The sequence below is a fragment of the Sander lucioperca genome, chromosome 2, assembly GCF_008315115.2.
Source record: "Sander lucioperca isolate FBNREF2018 chromosome 2, SLUC_FBN_1.2, whole genome shotgun sequence".
Classification (NCBI taxonomy): Eukaryota; Metazoa; Chordata; class Actinopteri; order Perciformes; family Percidae; genus Sander; species Sander lucioperca.
In genome coordinates, this window is record NC_050174.1 from 13,430,332 (window position 1) to 13,449,308 (window position 18,977).

Below are 18,977 nucleotides of genomic sequence, written 5' to 3' on the forward strand. Positions count from 1 at the left end.
AAACTATCTTGTCAATACATACACTCTTTGGTAAATACGAACGTACAAGTGGCAGGTGTCTATCATACTTTACACATATCCGTCTGTGTTAGCTAAGGCAGTCAGGTTTTATGGCTTCAGGTTACAAGTACAGTAAAGAATGCATTGCGCTACGTCGGTCTCATAGACAGTAAAAGAAAGGTCGGACTCACTGACTGTAAACGTGAAAACTGACATTTTAACTAATGCTAGTCAACGTAAGTAGCTACAACTGGTGCTAACGCTTCAACTAAAACCTCACTTCGTTATCCTTGCTTCTGTGTCGCACAGTTTTCAACACAAACGTTGTAGTAACTCGTTTGCCATCAGTAACTACAATTCCCACAATTCCCTTAACGTAACATACGCACTTTCTAGAACCTTGACGAGTTTTCTGGCGCTACTCACCTTTTCAGAATAGCTAGCTAGCGTCATTTTATCGCAGCCTACCATTCAAGCAGTTCACACCAAAAGGACCTTTAATGTGGGGGCCATCTGCTCGCAGGTGGTATCAATATTAAGTTCGTAAGACTTGAGCATGTAGAGCCTGTTGCTGTGTGCTAATGGATTAATGGCATCATTATTCCAAAGGAAAACTGTGTGAACTGACGGATACTCGCTAACGTTAAACATCAACAACAAAAACACGAAGGGGCAGGGCAGCTGCACAGGTCGGTCTGTAACGCTAGCTATATGTCTGGTGGACTTACTCAAAGTTGTTAATTAGCGCAGGGATGTAGCTGTCATTGTGTATAGCCATGTCACATTATAATAATAGCCAGTTTTATTTGTAACGTCATACTAAGGTTAACAGTACGTGCAGCAGTTGCGTTGTAGCTAGCTAGATAATCAGCCAGCTGCCCTTGTGTAAACAGATTTATAACTTGTGCGCCATGTAACGTTAGGTTACAGAAAATACCTTTTAACAGTTTATCTGATTGGTATAAATACTGATGTTCCAGATCAGATCCGTTTATAGTTATCTACCCGTGGGTCTGTTCAAATAATTTCACCGACTGGAGGACCATGCATCACCCTGCTCCCACAAGCAGTGCACTGGGGTTTCTGCCAGACATGTATTCATTTTCGGGCCCCACAAACCTTCCTGAATTTGACCTCGGATCTCCAAGTACGTCTGGTCACCTACAGAGAGCAACTCTATCTAACAAGTATGTAGCGGATGATTTGGAGATTGTAAATTCATTCCATACATCTGTTAGAAATACAAATGCAACATTTGAAATAACTTTTCAATCTTAACCTGACATGTTGTATTATGTGTTTTGATATATCCGTCTCTGTGTTCCAAAGCAGCTGGGAGACACGATGCCTCAGGAAGCACAGGAGGAGAGTTGATGATGAGTAAGTGAGAGATGCATAAAAAGAGCAGTCTTAACAATTCACAATGCTTGGAATAGTCACATAATGTATGCGTGTTGTGATAAATCTCAATGTTTTCTCAGGGGATGCAGTGCTAAAAGGAGGAGGTTAATGGTCGAGGCAGAAGTGAACATTTCAGAGAACTCCGACACTAGCATTGGTCAAGACTGGCCTACAGCGAACAGCTGCCCTCCTCTGCCTGCACAGCAAGCCAGCCCTGCACTTTCACAGCCCTGCCCAGCATCTGAGAACTTGACTTTGCCACAGCCCTCTTCTGCTCTGCTGCGACCAGAGACAGAGAGCTCCTGCATGGAGATAGAGGCAGCTCAGAGGAAACTTCAGGAGATCGAAGACAGGTATGCAACATGCAGTGTGTGCAAAAAGTTGCCTTCTTGCTTGTTAGAAGAATTAGACTTCAACTGACAGACACCGTATGACCAAAAATCCAATTAGCCATCTTGGAATCTGTCGTATTGTCTTACTATATTATTGTTTTGTGTTACTGTGGGTCACGGCTCTGATGTCTAAATGAAGGAGAACAAGTTTAAAATGTATCAGAATCTGTTACAAACCTATCTTAAAGTTTTAGAAGAAAAAAAGAAATACTCGATTCATGATTTTGACTTTAGTAACTATCATCACTTACCAATATGTTCTGAAAAAAAAAGTCAAATTTTAAATACACTACACAGACTGTCTAGTATTTTTAGTTGCATTCACCTTTACATTGTCAATGTTCCTTCCTAGTATTGCAGGTCTCCCCATTTATGTCTGCCACAATGAGTTTGTTTTGCCATTTAGTGGTGGTGATGGCTTTGGGAGTTGTATCACATGAAAAGGTGACATCAACACATACTGTACCCTTTATTTCTTTAAGCAAATACAGTGATATTTATGTATCACAGAATAACACTGGAGGATGACGATGAGGATGAAGATCTGGATGTAGAGCCAGCACCGAGACGGCCTGTGCTGGTAATCTCTGACAGTTTGAAGGAGGGTCTACAGCGCGGCATCAGTGACATCCTACCGCACACGGTAGCCCAGTCCGTGTATGTTCTCTTAATGTTATTGGAATGTTTAATTAAGTAACATGACTCATGTTGTCACGCTGTTTGCTCTTTGAAAAGCTCCAGACAAATTTTTTCCCCAGTGTTTATTTTTGTCTCATATCTTTAGGAGCCATTCTTGCATGGAGTTGGTGTTGTGGCGGCCACCAGACGATCCCTTTTGTAAGAAGCGAAAGGGCTCATTACAGAAACAGCGTAAACAACAGACAGTATCTCGGCAACCCCCGACTCCATGTCCATCTCCCACCCCTCACAGTCCCCTCAACCCCTCCAGTCCAACTGCAGACACACACTCTTCTCTGTACAGCTTTCCTGTAGCCCACAGCTCTGGAGAGGAGGACATGGAAATGTAATGGTGCTTGATGACTTAAGAAACCATGCTGTAGTTAAAGACTTGAAATGTAGTCACAAAAAAGACTATAAAGGACACAGAAACTCTTGAAGTTGGTCAGTTTGGCAAGGCACGTTGGCTTTACATGAATATTGTGCTGTTTTTTTGACAGTTGTACAACACATCTTTTGCTTTACAGTCACTCAGTTTAGTTTTTTTTTTCTTCAATATAATCCCATACAACTATATGTTAAGATGAAACAATAACGCTGACCTAATCAGTATTATTTATTTAAATCTCCAATACACCTGTCATGATCTCAAGACTTTGAAAAGTTCTAAAAACGGCCTTACATAACCAATTTTATATAAATTACAGAATTAACCTTTGCCCTTAGCCCTAAGCCCTTAGAAATAAGATAATTTGTACATAATTTTGCTAAAGCCTGGCCAACAACACACTGGTGTACTGTTAATATGACTTTGTTCTTTGTTAAACATCAGTGTGCAGCATCTGAATTTTGTACAGTTTTTATGTTCAGCTTCTGGCCATCATTACCAGGACACTAAATATTGTTCCTGTGTGTTCACATTTGCTCACAGCATCCTGTTTGCTTTTGTGCTTGTTGTGATAAAAGTTTATCTTCCTATAGTGCTTAGCAAGTATACCATCTGTGAGCTTTGAGAAATTCGTAAAGAAGTCATGGAAATGCACATTTTTTTATGATTTGATTGTATTTTCATAAATACATTACCAGAATTGCAACCAGCCATCGTATGTTCAGATTTCTATTTGTTTTTTAATAAATTCTTACGTTGTCCATGTAGAGATTCTGCATGGCATTGTTGGACAAAATCTTACTTAAATTAAGTGAAAGCAATCCTCTTGTTTGGTGAACATTGTAATCATTGTGTTATCATTACCTCAGGAAGAGTAGGGGTCCAGGACTAACCCCTGTGGAAGTGACCATATGCATACATATATTTTGAAAATTAGGTAAGTATGGTTTTAATCAATGAACTATTAGGTTATTAAAAACAGCCTCCAATTTGTCAATCAAATTCAATTATTTACTGTGTTAAGCGAATTAGAGCCATGTCATTGTTTTAATTGAGGATGATTTTTATTTATCTGCTCAGTTGGGGCCAGCTCTGATAACAAGACTGATGCTGACAATTATGTTTTGGCAAATAGTAGTTTTATAAATAGGCGCTGGTCCTACATTCTCCTTTTTAAACATTTTTGATCTCACAGGGAGAACCAACAACACAACTACAGAAGCATGGCTAACAAATTAGAAAATAACAGATTGCATGTGTGATATCAGAAGTGATTATAAGGAAACCATCTTTTAAATATGTGACGTCAGTCCCAGCGGTTTATTTTACATTAAGATGAAACATTTTCACCAAGTTAATTAAGTCGTTATATGAAATGCTAATGACATAATTTAGTTTGAACTTGCCAGCAATCTACAAAACTGTTTTTGGGTACAATTTAACATCTTGTAACGTTTATGATCATACAAAGGATTCCCATAAAGACCTGTCAGCTTTATGAGGTTCTCTGACATAACTCACATGATCTTTGGTGAAATGTCAGTTCATCGCTTATTCAGAGTTTATTGTAACCTGAAGCCATAAAACTTAACTGCCTTAACACAGAAAAATGGGAACTTAATGACCAAATCTTGGGTTGTGTAATTTGTCACTGTGACCTGCTTGTTAACCTGCAATCTTAAGTACATGTAACCGTAAATGATTCATTTCTATGGCCACAGGAAATAGCTTGAAATGCATTACATATCATATATCACTGGTGTTTGCAACACACACAGGTTTCATGTCTTTAACTTGAGACTGTCCTGATGGATGAGTGACTCTGAATCCCAGGAACGTCTTGACCTTGAGTGATCTATAAAGTAGACACAAGTATTACATATTATAATGAAGACAAGCACAGAAATAATAATTATTGAATGTTAATGATACTGCCACATTTGCAGTCGGTTTTTCATCGTACAGTAGAAGTACTTTTAGATTTATTTTGACTAAGAGAGGATTTAAAATCCGATCCAGAAGTGGCGAGCCTCTTACAGAGGACAAGCAGCTAGTTTGGGATGATGTGTCTCGTTTCTTGTGGTGCTTCTAGAGGACAGTACTAGTTGTCATTTATAAATATAAAAACTGCAGTATGCATCAAATACTAATGTCTGCAGTATACTTGTTTATCGCCATTGTGGATGCAGCTAGTGGCTATTAAAACGATATATACGCACTGTTGTAAGATAGGATCCTGCCAAATGTAAAGGGATTGTATTTGAAGGCGATGGGCTCTGGGTGTAGGCCTGGTTTTCTACACGGAGCTGCTTGACTCTGCTCTGGAGGTAACGTAGAAGCTTAAATGAAGCCACGTCTGAGGGGCTGTGGGAGGCAGCAGAGGCCACAACATGGAGGGAGGGAGAGCAAACCGAATTCTGAGCTTCCTGATGGGAAAAAGAAACCGAGAGATAGAGGTATTTTGTCAGTAAACAAATGAATATGAAATATCTTTAGGTTACATATCTCTGAAAGCTTGGTGTTCGTGCCCACACAGGAACAGTAAAACATTTACCTTTGCACTAAACATCATCTGTCCTTCAGGCCTCTCACACTTTCTCTGACTCTCCTCTTGAGTCTTTGATGGTTTTCTGGAAAACAAACCTATTTTTGAAAAGTTGTTTGTTGTGAATAATTAACATAACTACATGAAGTATTAGTTGACATGTACATTGTTACTTTTATGCTATAAGACGCATATCGCAGTGAGTTGAGGTGAGATCATGCTCTTGTAAGGACAGACAGCTGGTTAGTAGCTATGTCATCAGAAACCAGTTACCTGCACCTTAACAACTTTGTCTTGCACCTGTGGGATTAGAGCAAAACTTAAATATAGAAAAGCATATTTATTTATTTATTTATATCCTATGGATCATAAAGTTTTCTTGGATTCTGGGCCATTTTTGAAAGAAGAGCAGATTTGCTTCACATTTCCAAATAGTATCACTGCTTAAAGTGCTCATATTATGCTCATTTTCAGGTTCATAATTGTATTTAGAGATTGTACTAGAATTGGTTTATGTGGTTTAATTTTCAGAAAACACCATATTTTTGTTGTACTGCACATTGCTCCAGCTCCTCTTTTCACCCTGTGTGTTGAGCTACAGAGTGAGGCATCTCACTTCTGTTCCATCTTTGTTGGGAGTCGCACATGCGCAGTAAGTACTGCTAGCTTGTCAGTTGTAGAGTATGAGGGCGTGCCATGCTAGCAGCTAGGCGAGCATTATAACGTGTTACAAAGTGACGCACGTTCGTCACGGAAGTAAAGGCTGGACTACAACAGAGCTGTTTGGAGCAGTTTGTGAACAGTGTTTTCTCTGGAAGATGGTAAGTCCCTTTGGGGTGGACTTTGGGCTTTTTCACTTTGTAAACCTATAACGTGCACAAAAAAGATATATAACACAATAAAGGAAAGGGGAAAAGCCAAAAAGCATAATATGAGCACTTTAATACTTAGAAAGATGTTTGTTTGCATGTTACCTTTCTAGTTCCGCTGTCAACTCTTCTTCAAACTTGCATGCCAGACGAGCTGCAGTCTGTTCCTTCCACTGACCCATGCTTCTCTGAACCTGCCTGAGCTCCAGGTCTTTGGCCTTCAGCTGTTTGCGAAGTGATGCTGCCACTCCTCCTCCCTCAGCCCCTCCATCACACATATGAGGCCAGTTCAGACTGCTTAACTCCTCAATGTGCTCCTGCAGAAGCAGATGGCGTTGCACAAAAATGCAGTGAGTGATGAGTTTTCTGTGTCTACAGTACAGTATGTGCTTTACAGAGTGTGTAACTTCAAACCTGAATGAGACGCTCCTTTAGAGAATCCAAGGCTTGGTCTCTGTTCATCCTCAGCTGTTGCCTCTGGATGCTCAATTCACGCTCCTGAAAAAATATGAACTTGTATTCATCGTGTACATTTAATGTTCTGTATTTTAAAACATCAGGCACAGTCTGAGCTATACCTTGTCTTTTCTCAGCTGCTCAGTGGTTTGTTTCTGTGAATCAAGCTCCTGTTGTAGATGGTTTATCAATTGCTTCAACTGCTCTCTTAGTGTTCTCAGGTTTGTTAGAGCCTCAGCTGCTGTAGGACTGCATAATACAAAGACTTGAGAATTGGAAGTACACCATGTTTCCTTTAAAATATTCACATCTTTCTAAACCAGGTATGTATGTAAACTAGAGCAGGAATTTGTACCTGGGAGTTAGGTGCACAGAACTTTGTTTGGCTCCACTCTGCTCCACTAAGAGGTGTAGATGCTGGCACTCTGCTCCCAGCTCCTTGGCCCAGTGCCTGAGCTGCTGGTCCAGTTCAGCTGTGATTTGGTTATGGCTCCTCTCCCTTTCTTCAAGCATCACCTGGAGCCTGTCAGCCTCTTTCTCTGCCAGCTGAGCAGCCTGCTCGAGCCGCAGCACTGCCCTCTGACTCTCCTGTGACCACAGACCACACCATGTCAGCTTTTCCACAGCACCACATTTCTTTGTGCGACTGCAAATGATTGCTTTCTGTGGTTTCCTTGCACCTGTGCCATCTGTCTCTGCAACTTCTGCAGCTCAGCCTGATGCTCCTCTTTCAGTGATTTGCAAATAACAGCCAGCAAAGACTCCTTCTCTCTCTGCTGCGCACAGCTTTCACTCTCCATCTCCTGCACTCTCTTCCAGATAAAAAGAAAGTCATAGAAAGAGAATGAAATCAGGATAGAATCAGAATACATTTCTGATTATTTTAAGATGTTAAGTTTACATATCGTCACCTTCCTAAAATAATGGCCTAAGTCATTTTTTTGACAAAAAATATTTCTTTGCCTAAATCATCTCATGGTGCTGGCCACCTCTCAGTTCAGTTTTTTGTTTTCTGAAAAACCTGAAAAAATGACTTAGGCCATTATTTTAGGAAGGTGACGATATCATGGTTGCGAGTCACCTTACAGTTTTTAGTTCCATCATTTTATGTTGAAGAGCCAGTGCTTTACTCTTCTCTCGCTGCATCTCACTCCTCATGCTTTTCAGTCTCTTTCTATTCTGCTCTTCCAGTATCCCACAGTGCACCTGCACTGCTTGCACTTTTTCTGCCCCCCACTTCCTCCTCTCCTCCTCTATTGCTTTGTGCACCTGAAAGGAAGCATACTGTGCATAACATGCAATTGTGTTGAAAAATATTGTATGTATAAGAGGATTATCAGAGTACCTTTTCCAAAGCTTCTACATGTAGCTCTTCTTCACGGTTCTTTGCCTCCTGCTTCTGCTGCTCCAGAGAATCCCTCAGCTTCTTTGCCTCTTCTTCTTTTAGCTGCCAGAATACGAGATGATCAGATGAAAAGTAACCCTGTGGAGTGTTTTTACTTACTGTATGTATAGTGTATAGTGCAATAATCAACAGAATAACATAGAAAAGTTAGGTTTTGATACTTACTAATGCCACCCAATCTTAACATACAACACATGCATTCATGGCAGTGCAAGATACTTTGGGTAAAACTGTACACCAAACAGTTTACATTGAGATAGTGTGGGAGTGGAATTCATATGTTCACAAAAACACACTGACCTGAATGGAACTTTTCAAGGCCTCAATGTGTCGTGTGAGAGACAGAGCTTGTTCTTTCAAAGCGTTTGCCTTTTCCTCTTTAGTCTGCTTATTAACCTGAGGACACAACAGCCAGAGTGATTGCTATATCATTAATCAAACTGCGTCATCAAACTTGAATAATCAGTATTGTAGTTTTGCAGACACGTTGGTCACCTTTTGGATTTGCTGCTCGTGAGCCAATGCCAATTCTTTCTTTTGCTGCTTTAATGCTGCCTCCTGAGTTAAAAAAAAAGAGGAACTCTAATTACCTGTTACTTAATGTTACATTACAAAAAACATGACTTGTAGTCTTAAAAAACACAGCACATACCATCATTCTATGAGCTTGCTCATGGACCTCTTTCCGTGCATTGCAGTGCTGGGTGTTCAGGTGTTGTAGCTCCCCCTTCAGCCCATCACTTTCTGCTTGTAAGGCCCCACGTTGCTCCTGTAAATCTAGTAGCTGCAGCTCCTTCTGGGCCAACATCTTCTCCTGAGTGCCCACTCTGATCTTGCATTCTCCCAGTTCACCCTGCAGCTCGCTTACTTGAAACTCTACCGCCTAATAGAAAGAGATATACCAAAAATAGTAGGGATAGTAACCATACAAATTGGATGTGTGCAATTTGCTTAACAGCTAATTGGATTTTTTAATTTTTCGTGTCATTTGGTGCCACCTCGATGTGATCCTTTTTCTGCCTCTGTTTCTCCTCCAGACAAACACAGCTGTTCCTCAGTAAGCTCTCTGCCTCTGTAACCCTCTGGAGCTCCTCACGAGTCTCCTCCAACTTCTGCTCCGAGATCACACAGAAACACATATCTGATCAAAACAAATACCATCTCACTGTAGTTTTACTCAAAGTGCTAAACAAAAACTGCAAAGAAAACATGACACATTCACAATATAGTAATACTTGTTAATCTATTAAGCACATCATCTGTAATCCAAATATCAACAAACCGATAAATACTGCAAAAAATCAAGTTTAGAACCTGCTATCACACCCAAATTGTTAAAACCTTCTGGGAAACACAAAATACCTATTTTCTTTAATAAGTAAAAGTCTTTGAATACATTAAATAATTTACCTTTAATTTTCTACAGTATGGTGAAAAACTGAAGTGCCACTGGAGACAAACCCATTACTAGTCTATAATTTGATTGGCTAAAATGTTTTATTATTATTTCCCCATCTAAAAATATCAACTCAATCGAACTAAAAATAATGTAGTTACAATTTTGGATGTTTTGTATTATTTAGAATGTGGTTTTTAAAGTGTGAACACTGTTTTATTACTTTAAACTATTTCATTCTTGTTATGGTTATAGTTATAATTATGGACACAAATAGGCTTAAACACAGTACTTCTTGCATGGACTCTTGCTTCTCTCTTGCACGTCGCTGTTCAGCAAACAGTTCTGTTTTGGCATTATCCAGCTGTCTTTCCATCTCCTCTCTCTCCAGCACTGACATGACGACACTGGGCTGTTGGTGGAACAGTGGAGCAACAAAAAAATTGTTGAAAAAAAACACCCTGTGTAATAAAACAATTGAATGGCTGAACACAACCAAGAATTGACATATTGCTTGATTCAGGTTTCATTACCCTCTCCGTGAAGGCCGAATCCTTAAGAGTCTGTTTACTTTGACTCAGAGTTGCGAGTTCTTCTTTCATGTCTCTCACCTCGAGGGTACAGGACTCTCTCTGCCTCTGCAGCTCATGCAGCTGGCAACTACAACACATTCATAGTTGTATTACTACCCTTTATACAGAAAAGGATTGTGTTGATGCAATGTGATGTTACCATGTTGGTGTATACAGTGTATAATACAGTTAGTAGGAGTTTACTTTTATACCTAATAGAGTCTTTCCCTGCCCTACTGTCTCTCAGAATGAACTCCAGAGTCCTCCTCTCCTTCTCCATCTTTGCTGTCTCTACAGTCAGTTGCTCTAATTCCTGCAAGGCATGCTGGGACATAGACCATAAACTGTGAGTATTAGTGAAACTTCTGTATGCAGTGTTCTGATAAACTACTGTATACATTACCTTTCTTCTCTGTTGAAGTTCGGAGAGGCAGAGCTCAACATCTTTTAACTGAGTCTTCTTGTTCTGTAGTGTCTGCTCCTCCTTTTCACATTTCTATACCAGTCACACAAACCAGTTAAGTGATTTCTCATACACATGTACACAGGAGAATGTATACAGATGACATAAAAACATTTCTCTATACTAAATATGACTGGCAGACTTATTCTCACTTGTCGGAGTGTGGAGAGCCGCTCTTTCATCTTCGCCCAATCAGAGTGCATCTTCTCTGACGTCCTCTCAGGCCGGCATCTACTGCTCCAGTGATTCATTTCCTCATCTGTGTCATTGTCATTGTCCTCCAAAGAACACACAAGTCTGAGATACACAATCATGCACAGTGTGCTAGTCAGAAATATGTGCAAAATAATAATTTTAAAATTGAACACAACACTAAAGAAAAGGGGGAAAAAAGTAAGTTTTTAAATGTTCTTCCATGTGATTTACCTGTAAGTTTCTCTCTTGTTGCGCTGTGCTTTACGGACAGAAGGACTTCTGTTATGTACATTTCCATATGAGGATCTTTGGCCTTCGTAAACAAAAAAAGGCAAATTCTGAGACATTTAAATGTTGTTACTGTGGACTCATAAAGGAATACACAGTCAGATCTTGCTTTACCTGATGTAGATCGAGGTTCACTTTCTTCCTGTGCGGGTGTGTCACAGTCACTCTGGTTGGTACAGTAGTCATCCATGCCCGTGACAGACTGAATGAGAGAGCGCCATCCTGAGGGGGATCACACAATTGATGTGAACTGTAATTTCACAAGTATTTTTTTGTACTCTTGTTACTATCATTTTCTGCATTTTAAGAGTTTGCTTTCAAGCATTATCTCTTAGATCTTTTAGTTTGTGCTGTCAGCTCTTTTTGTTGGCTGTATTTTGGATGCAGGTCATTCCAATACAAAACTCCATTTGACTGGAATAATCTTCCTGTTTTTCTGAGATCTATTACCTCTTTATGCTGCTTCAGGACATCTTTATTTTCTCACCTTAAAACAACATGTTTATGCTTTTAATTTGTGTGTACTTACAATCTTCAGTTTATCTGTGCTTCTTATAAACTAAAGGCACACTGCTTCAATTGCTCTTCATGCTGATGTAATTGATTTATTATCTGGGTCATTGGATTACATTTTTCTTGTACAACACTTGAGGGCTGGGGGTGTGGGTGAGAGAGGGTGAGCGAGCTGTCTGTAACTGTGTATTTGCAGTGTATGTTTGTTATTTAATGCTGTTTTTGTTTGTATGTGTTTTATAATTTTTTTGTATTTTTGTTTATAGGACCCCCTTGAAAATGAGATGCTACATCTCAAGGGGCTAATCTAGCAATAAAATCAAATTTTCAAATGGTGATATATTAACATGTTGTTGTTTTTTTAAATGAGACTTGCTGCCCTCCACATTTTTTGCCATCTCTCACCTGGTTGCCTGTGAATATGCTGCCTGACTTGCTCTGTGCAGACTGAGTCAAGGTCACTGTCAATGGACACGGTGTCAAAACTCCACACAGGTACTCCTTTAAGAGAAAAAAAAATAGCCTACAATCACTGTTTGTAATGGATGCATTTCCAAGACGATTTGCTAGACTGTGCTTGCAGGAGCAGTGTAATCTGTGTGTGGTACCTGCCAAGCTCCTGGTCTTAGGAGAACGGCTGTTGTTCTGCCACAGGGTTTCATGTTCTGTTACAACCTCTGTTCTGTGGACTGAAAGAAAAAAAAAGGTGTAAAGGCTACAACCCATAATACTAAAGGGCTGTTACAAACAATATACTCATTGTACTATTCTTGGGAATAAAGAAATAAAGTTTTATCCTTCGGGTGGCACTTAAAGGTGCAATAGGTAAGACTTATAAAACTAACTTTCTGTCATATTTGCTGAAACTGACCCTATGTTCGAGTAGAACTACATGAAGCAGGTAATTAAAAAAAAAAAAAAAAAATTCTGGCTCCTCTGGCACCACCTACAGCCTGTAGTGTGATTTGCAAAAATCCACCGCTCCCTGTTCACATGCACCAATCAGGGCCAGGGGGGGTTTCTAACTGCATGTCAATCACTGCTCATGCACACGCATTCGTTCTCCCTTGTGGGAGGAGGGGCTTAGGAGACCGTTTAGGGCTTTAGCGAAAAGGGAGAAGGGACTAAGAAGTTGTCAATGTTAATTTTTTGGCTAAGTCCTGGATCTTCACAATCCTACCTACAGCACCTTTAAGGAAAGGCCATGGGGTCGTTCATTAAAAGGTTCACCCCCATGAGTGTGCTCTGCACATTTCAATCTAATTAGGTTATGTATGTGTGCAAAGTTGAAATTTGGGATAAGGGTATTGCAAAAGATCACATCCAAAAAGGAAAGGTTTCATCCTCTGAGGGTAATGAATGGGCTCAGTAAATCTCAAGGCAATATGCCCATTAGATGTAGGAAGAGGCACGTTCTGTGAGTTAGATTTAATATTCTGGGCACTGTAGTCATCGATAGCAAGAGTTTGTAAAGTGAGTACTCACTGCTACTGCCATCATCACCAAGCCTCTGTGGTGGGTTGTATGTCTCTCCAGCTCCTGCTTGCTCACTACATGATGTATTAACTCCATAGCTGTCATAAACCCATTTCTCCAGTTCCTTTCTTTGACAATAGTGAGCGGTCTCTGTGTCTTTATTGCTTTCCCCAGTCATTGCTGTTCCTCTTCTGTCGACATTAAGAATACAGTGTTCTTTTTGTTCACTCTGGCAAGTGTCACAGTTGAGTATCTCTGTCCTCTCAGCCTCTTCCTCTTTGTCAAGTTGCTGCACATTACTCACTGGCAATGCCAATCCGACCATTTCATCTCTGAAGCATCTGACAAAGTCCTCAGTGCAGATGCTGTCTGAAGGAGGGTGGGTTACTCCTGTCATCCTTCCCTCGTTACAGGAGTCTCCAAGCAGCCTCTGGAGCCTCCACATCACCTGCTCCCTCTGAGTCTCTATTTCCTCCTTGTCTCTTGTCCTTCTTTCCAATTTCAGTTTTGTTTCCTCATGAGTAATGGGACCGTCCTGGCAGTCTGTGCTACTCTCTGGGGGAAGAGCAGAGGAGAGATAGGGTGCTTTTGTGCAAAGAAAAAGCTGGTTCTGTTGTCCTGTTGTCACTAGTGAGGTAACACTTTCATACAAAGCATAGATTCTAGTGCAGCACACAGGCCAATGGTGGCCCTCAGAAACATTTTGCGCGGCTCCTGAACGTAACATGAAATGCATGCATATATTAATCTTCTGTGGTCCATTAAAATGACGTGGCTCCATTCACAAATGCATTTTTTCAACAGGCAGTTATCTGTAGCAGATAGCTTCTTTCCTTTTAGCCAATCATGTAAGCATAGATTTGAGGGTGTCATTATCATGTAGCATTAGGCCAGTACAACATCATATAGAAAGTCATAGTATGGTATAAAAAATGTCATACAAATGTCATTGTATGTCATGCCATAAAATGTCTTAAAAAGTCATAGTATGTATGTCATAAAATTATAGTATGCCATAAAATGTATATAGTATATAATTATAGTATAGTATGCCATAAAAAAATAATTAAATAAAGTTATAGTGTAGTATCTCAAAGAAGAGTGTCATAGTATGGTATGCCATAAAAAAAAGTCATAGTGTAGTATGTCACTTGGCTACAGTGTCAAACACCCCCCTCCCCCCCCTCCAGCGTCAGGTTAGGAGTGACAACTTAGAAAGCTACTGGTTGCATGGCAACTATATACTGGCACCTCGCGAGTGTCGTGGGAATTAAGTTCTGTCATCAATGCTTGTGTTTTTCCATTAATGATACTAATATTGAAATATTACCTGATGTTTGCTCCATTGTCAGAGTGTTTATCAAATCAAGACAAGAAATAGGAGTGTCAGTTGTTTGAGTAGTACTCCCAAGCCCTGTGTCTTTGCTCAGAGATTGACTCCAGTTGAGAGGAGCTAGAAAAAACAAATTAAAACACAGATTATCACCTGAAAAAGAAAAAAAAACTTAAAATTTGGTATAAGGTGTGGGTTATGACATAAATGACCTGCATCACTGCAATCATGCTCTCTAGAAATTGCCTGATGTTTCTGGGGCTGGACCTGCATACATTAATCACACTTACTGTTTAAAACATTTATTCTCGATTACACATACATACATACAGGCAAGCAGAGAGACAGAATAAAAAATCACAGACCTGCAGCTGACCAAGCTGAGCATCAATAGCATCTAGGAGAAGGTCGCAGTGGTCCAATTTGAGAGGAGGAGAGTCCAGTCCAGACACACTGCTGTGAAGATCTGACAAGGCAAGGCAAAAGGGTCACTAACAGTGCGTGCAAACTCCCAAAAGGGGGTGAGATATACATGATATAGATGTACTGTTGATACAAAACCTGTGTAAAGAAGCTCATCTGTGTCCTCTGCATCTCTGTCTGCTCTGCCATGGCCTCTGTCAGCCATTGCCTATTGCTGAAGACAAGTATCCAGTATTCACTCAGTAGTACCATACAGACACAAAATCCTCAGTGTCCACTGGTTAAGGCTGACTGGACAGTCATAACGAGTGGGGGGGTTATGTTGCTCAGTTGTCCAGGAAACCAAGACAATTGGACTTGCCCCTCTTTTCACTAAGAAGACTATAAATTCCTTCCTCTGTCTCACACTCCCCAAAATGAACATTAGGTACAGGAGCTGTAGGCTACAAGTCAGTCCACCTTAACACTGTAATGCCAAATGTTTAGCTTGCCATGACTGAAAGCTAATATAATATCAGTAACGTTAGTGCTAAATACCATTTTCTTAGCCCAGACTAACCACATAGAACCACATATAGCTAGCTAGTTACCAGAAGCTACCGTTAGTCTGTCTAAAACTCCCTAATGATTTAATTTACATGTAGCTAGCTAGCTAGGTTATATGAAGATCAAACATATCACTAAATCGTTCAACCACCATTGTACTGACTCAAACATCAACAACCTAGCTACTTACTTGCAGGGGTCAAACGCGGAGACTTTAAATCGATGCTGAACTTGACTCTTCCGTGCTGAGCTGCGGTGCTTGATTGACAGGAGCTTCGGGTTGCCATGGAAACCGTCAAACAGCTCGCCAAGCCACCCGCATATGAAGGTGAGAGCAGCCCAGCGGCAATATTAGCGCCAAAGAAGCCCAGTAGAGAGTTGGCAGGGCTGTTCAAGAGACAGTAGTCTGTAGAAGGGTCACATACATTTATTAAAATATCTGTACAATTATATTGCCTGTAATGTGTTCTTATTCCTAATATCAATGTCAATGTCTAATGTCAAAAAAAAGAGGTTGTAAAGCATTCTCTAAACTGACAGGAAGAAGGTTTCGGTGAGGAAATAATGAATTCATTCATTATTTGTTTCTTTTGTATTGGCCTATAAAGGTAATACCGTACAAATAATTAGCGAACTTGGCGATTCCCAGTGTGGGCTGGGCCTTTTAGTGTGGAGTTTGTTCTTCCAGACTTTCTTTGACATACTATGACTTTTTTTTATCGTTTTTTCGACATACTATAGTATATGACTTTTTTCGACTTATTATAGGCGACTATGACTTTTTACGACTTCTTTCGACTTATGACTATGATTTTTTTTATCATGTTTCTTGACATACATACTTGACTTTTTTAACATACTTTACTATGATTATTTTATTTTTTTCAACATACTACTATGATTTTTTAAACATTCTATAATGTTTTTCAAGATACTGCATTGGTGGCACAGTGGCTTAATACTTATACTTTGACTATGACTTTTTCGACATGCTATACTATGACTATTTTTGACATACTATACTATCACTTTTTCATCACTTTTTTCGACATACTATGCAGACTGTTTTCAACATACTGAATTGGAGGCATGTGGCTTAGTGGTTAACAATGCTCCAAATAGCACCAGCAAGTAGGAACTGCAGACTCTTACCTAGGGTTGGTTCCCATGTCTGGGCTGGCTGTTTTTGTGTGGACTTTTTTTATGACTTTTTTTACATACTATACCATGACTTTTTTATCACTTTTTTTCAACATACTATACCATGACTTTTTCAGCACTTTTTCGACATATTATACCATGACAATTTTTGACATACTATGACTTTTTTATCACTTTTTGTCGACATACTATACTATGACAATTTTATCACTTTTTCAACATACTACTATGACTTTTTCATCACGTTTCGACATACTATGCTATGACATTTTCGTCACGTTTTGTCGACATACTATACTATGACATTTTTATCACTTTTTTTCGACATACTATACTATGAAAATTTTTAACATACTATACTATGACTTTTTCATCAAATTTTTCGACATACTATGCTATGACTTTTATCACTTTTTGTCGACATACTATACTATGACATTTTTATCACTTTTTTCGACATACTATACTATGAAAATGTTTGACATACTATACTATTACTTTTTCATAAAATTTTTTGACATACTATACTATGACTTTTTTTATCACTTTTTTCGACATACTATACTATGAAAATGTTTGACATACTATACTATTACTTTTTCATAAAATTTTTTGACATACTATACTATGACTTTTTTTATCACTTTTTTCAACATACTACACACTATGACTTTGCTGACTGTTTTCAGTATACTTCATTGGTGGCATGTGGCTTAGTGGTTAACAATGCTCCAAATAGCACCAGCAAGAATTCACTATAGACTCTGGTCCAGGTTTGATTCCCAAGTTTTTTATGACTTTTTTTGACATACTATTCCATGACTTTTTCAGCATTTTTATGACATATTATACTATGACAATTTTTGACATACTATACTATGACATTTTTATCACTTTTTTTTGACATACTATACTATGACAATTTTTGACATACTATACTATGACTTTTTCATCACATTTTTTGACATACTATGCTATGACATTTTTATAATTTTTTCGACATACTATACTATGAACATTTTTGACATACTATACTATGACTTTTTCATCACATTTTTTGACATACTATACTATGACTTTTATCACTTTTTGTCGACATACTATACTAATACATTTTTATCACTTTTTTCGACATACTATACTATGAACATTTTTGACATACTATACTATGACTTTTTCATCAAATTTTTCAACATACTATACTATGACTTTGCTAACTGTTTTCAAAATACTGCATTGGTGGCACGTGGCTTAGTGGTTAACAATGCTCCAAATAACACCAGCGAGAAGGCACTGCAGACTCTCACCCTTGTTCGATTGCCATGTCTGAGCTATCCATTTTTGTGTGGACTTTTTATGACTTTTTTGACATACTATACCATCACTTTTTTATCACTTTTTTAAAACTTACTATACTATGACTTTTTTTTAATCACTTTTTTCGACATACTATACTATGACATTTTTCAAAAATGTCATAGTATAGTATGTCAAAAAAAGTGATGGAAAAAGTCATAGTATAGTATGTCAAAAATGTTCATAGTATAGTATGTCAAAAAAAGTGATAAATTGTCATAGTATAGTATGTCGATAAAGTGATAAAAATGTCATAGTATAGTATGTCGACAAAAAGTGATAAAATGTTCATAGTGTAGTATGTCGAAAAATGTGATAAAAAAGTGATAGTATAGTATGTCAAAAATGTTCATATTATATAGTATGTCAAAAAAAGTGATAAAAATGTCATAGTATAGTATGTCGAGAAAAAGTGATAAAATGTCATAGTATAGTATGTCAAAAAAAGTGATAAAAAAGTGATAGTATAGTATGTCAAAAATTGTCATAGTATAATACGTCCACACAAAAATGGTTAGCCCAGACATGGGCATACTATAATATGACTTTTTCATCACATTTTTTGACATATTTATCACTTTTTGTCGACATACTATACTATGACATTTTTATTCCTTTTTTCGACATACTATACTATGAACATTTTTGACATACTATACTATGAAATTTTTTTTTTAAAGTGGTAAAAATGTCATAGTATAGTATGTCGAAAAAGTGATAAAAATGCTCATAGTATAGTATGTTGTAAAAAGTGATAAAAATGTCATACCATTTTTGTGTGGACTTTTTTATGACTTTTTTCGACATATACTATGACAATTTTTGACATACTATACTATGACATTTTATCACTTTTTTTGACATACTATACTATGACATTTTTATCACTTTTTTAGACATACTATATTATGAACATTTTATCACTTTTTGTCGACATACTATACTATGACATTTTTATCACTTTTTTCGGTAGCCCAGACATGGGCATACTATAATATGACTTTTTCATCACCTTTTTTTGACATACTATTTTTTTCAAAAATGTTCATAGTATAGTATGTCGAAAAAAGTGATAAAAATGTCTTAGTATAGTATTTTTGGCTACCCCAGACATTTGTCGA

General features: G+C 38.4%; 2 protein-coding genes across 7 annotated transcripts; one reads left to right on the forward strand and one right to left on the reverse strand.

The window, feature by feature from the left end:
- The first annotated feature begins 11 nt into the window (after positions 1 to 11).
- ccdc117 (coiled-coil domain containing 117) lies at positions 12 to 3,570 on the forward strand. Of its 5 annotated transcripts, none has more exons than XM_035993039.1 (6): positions 12 to 30; positions 981 to 1,187; positions 1,330 to 1,380; positions 1,482 to 1,754; positions 2,304 to 2,450; positions 2,578 to 3,570. In XM_035993039.1, exons 2-6 carry the CDS (start codon positions 1,045 to 1,047, stop codon positions 2,819 to 2,821), a joined length of 858 nt encoding a protein of 285 aa, XP_035848932.1. In that variant the 5' UTR covers positions 12 to 30; positions 981 to 1,044; the 3' UTR covers positions 2,822 to 3,570. The 5 variants fall into 5 exon arrangements, with proteins under 5 accessions (XP_035848932.1, XP_031164741.1, XP_031164742.1 ...); XM_031308881.2 differs by lacking the exon at positions 12 to 30 and adding an exon at positions 81 to 689; XM_031308882.2 differs by lacking the exon at positions 12 to 30 and adding an exon at positions 81 to 236.
- Positions 3,342 to 15,678, reverse strand: si:ch211-102c2.8 (trichohyalin). 2 transcript variants are annotated; one of them, XM_031308877.2, is made up of 31 exons: positions 15,530 to 15,678; positions 14,932 to 15,084; positions 14,736 to 14,836; positions 14,583 to 14,637; positions 14,368 to 14,490; positions 13,047 to 13,592; positions 12,170 to 12,250; positions 11,967 to 12,062; positions 11,163 to 11,270; positions 10,992 to 11,073; positions 10,718 to 10,862; positions 10,506 to 10,598; positions 10,315 to 10,427; positions 10,064 to 10,190; positions 9,823 to 9,942; positions 9,133 to 9,246; positions 8,787 to 9,017; positions 8,630 to 8,692; positions 8,435 to 8,530; positions 8,075 to 8,176; positions 7,816 to 7,998; positions 7,410 to 7,541; positions 7,085 to 7,317; positions 6,852 to 6,978; positions 6,688 to 6,771; positions 6,379 to 6,590; positions 5,678 to 5,704; positions 5,414 to 5,489; positions 5,079 to 5,285; positions 4,897 to 4,947; positions 3,342 to 4,714 (listed from the first exon to the last, which is right to left on the reverse strand). In XM_031308877.2, the coding sequence occupies exons 2-31, from the start codon at positions 14,996 to 14,998 to the stop codon at positions 4,649 to 4,651; spliced, it is 3,861 nt and encodes a 1,286-aa protein (XP_031164737.2). In that variant the 5' UTR covers positions 14,999 to 15,084; positions 15,530 to 15,678; the 3' UTR covers positions 3,342 to 4,648. The 2 variants fall into 2 exon arrangements, with proteins under 2 accessions (XP_031164737.2, XP_031164738.2); XM_031308878.2 differs by lacking the exon at positions 4,897 to 4,947.
- Positions 15,679 to 18,977: the final 3,299 nt, after the last annotated feature.

Coding starts and splice junctions, on each gene's coding strand:
- si:ch211-102c2.8 (XM_031308877.2), bottom strand. CDS start 14,998: ATGGCTGACAGAGGCCATGGCAGAGCAGACAGAGATGCAGAGGACACA. Junction 8,693..8,786: donor AGCAAGCTCATAGAATGATG/GTATGTGCTGTG, acceptor TTTTTAACTCAG/GAGGCAGCATTAAAGCAGCA. Junction 5,286..5,413: donor AGATGATGTTTAGTGCAAAG/GTAAATGTTTTA, acceptor TTTTCCCATCAG/GAAGCTCAGAATTCGGTTTG.
- ccdc117 (XM_035993039.1), top strand. CDS start 1,045: ATGCATCACCCTGCTCCCACAAGCAGTGCACTGGGGTTTCTGCCAGAC. Junction 1,381..1,481: donor AGGAGGAGAGTTGATGATGA/GTAAGTGAGAGA, acceptor ATGTTTTCTCAG/GGGATGCAGTGCTAAAAGGA. Junction 2,451..2,577: donor CACACGGTAGCCCAGTCCGT/GTATGTTCTCTT, acceptor TCATATCTTTAG/GAGCCATTCTTGCATGGAGT.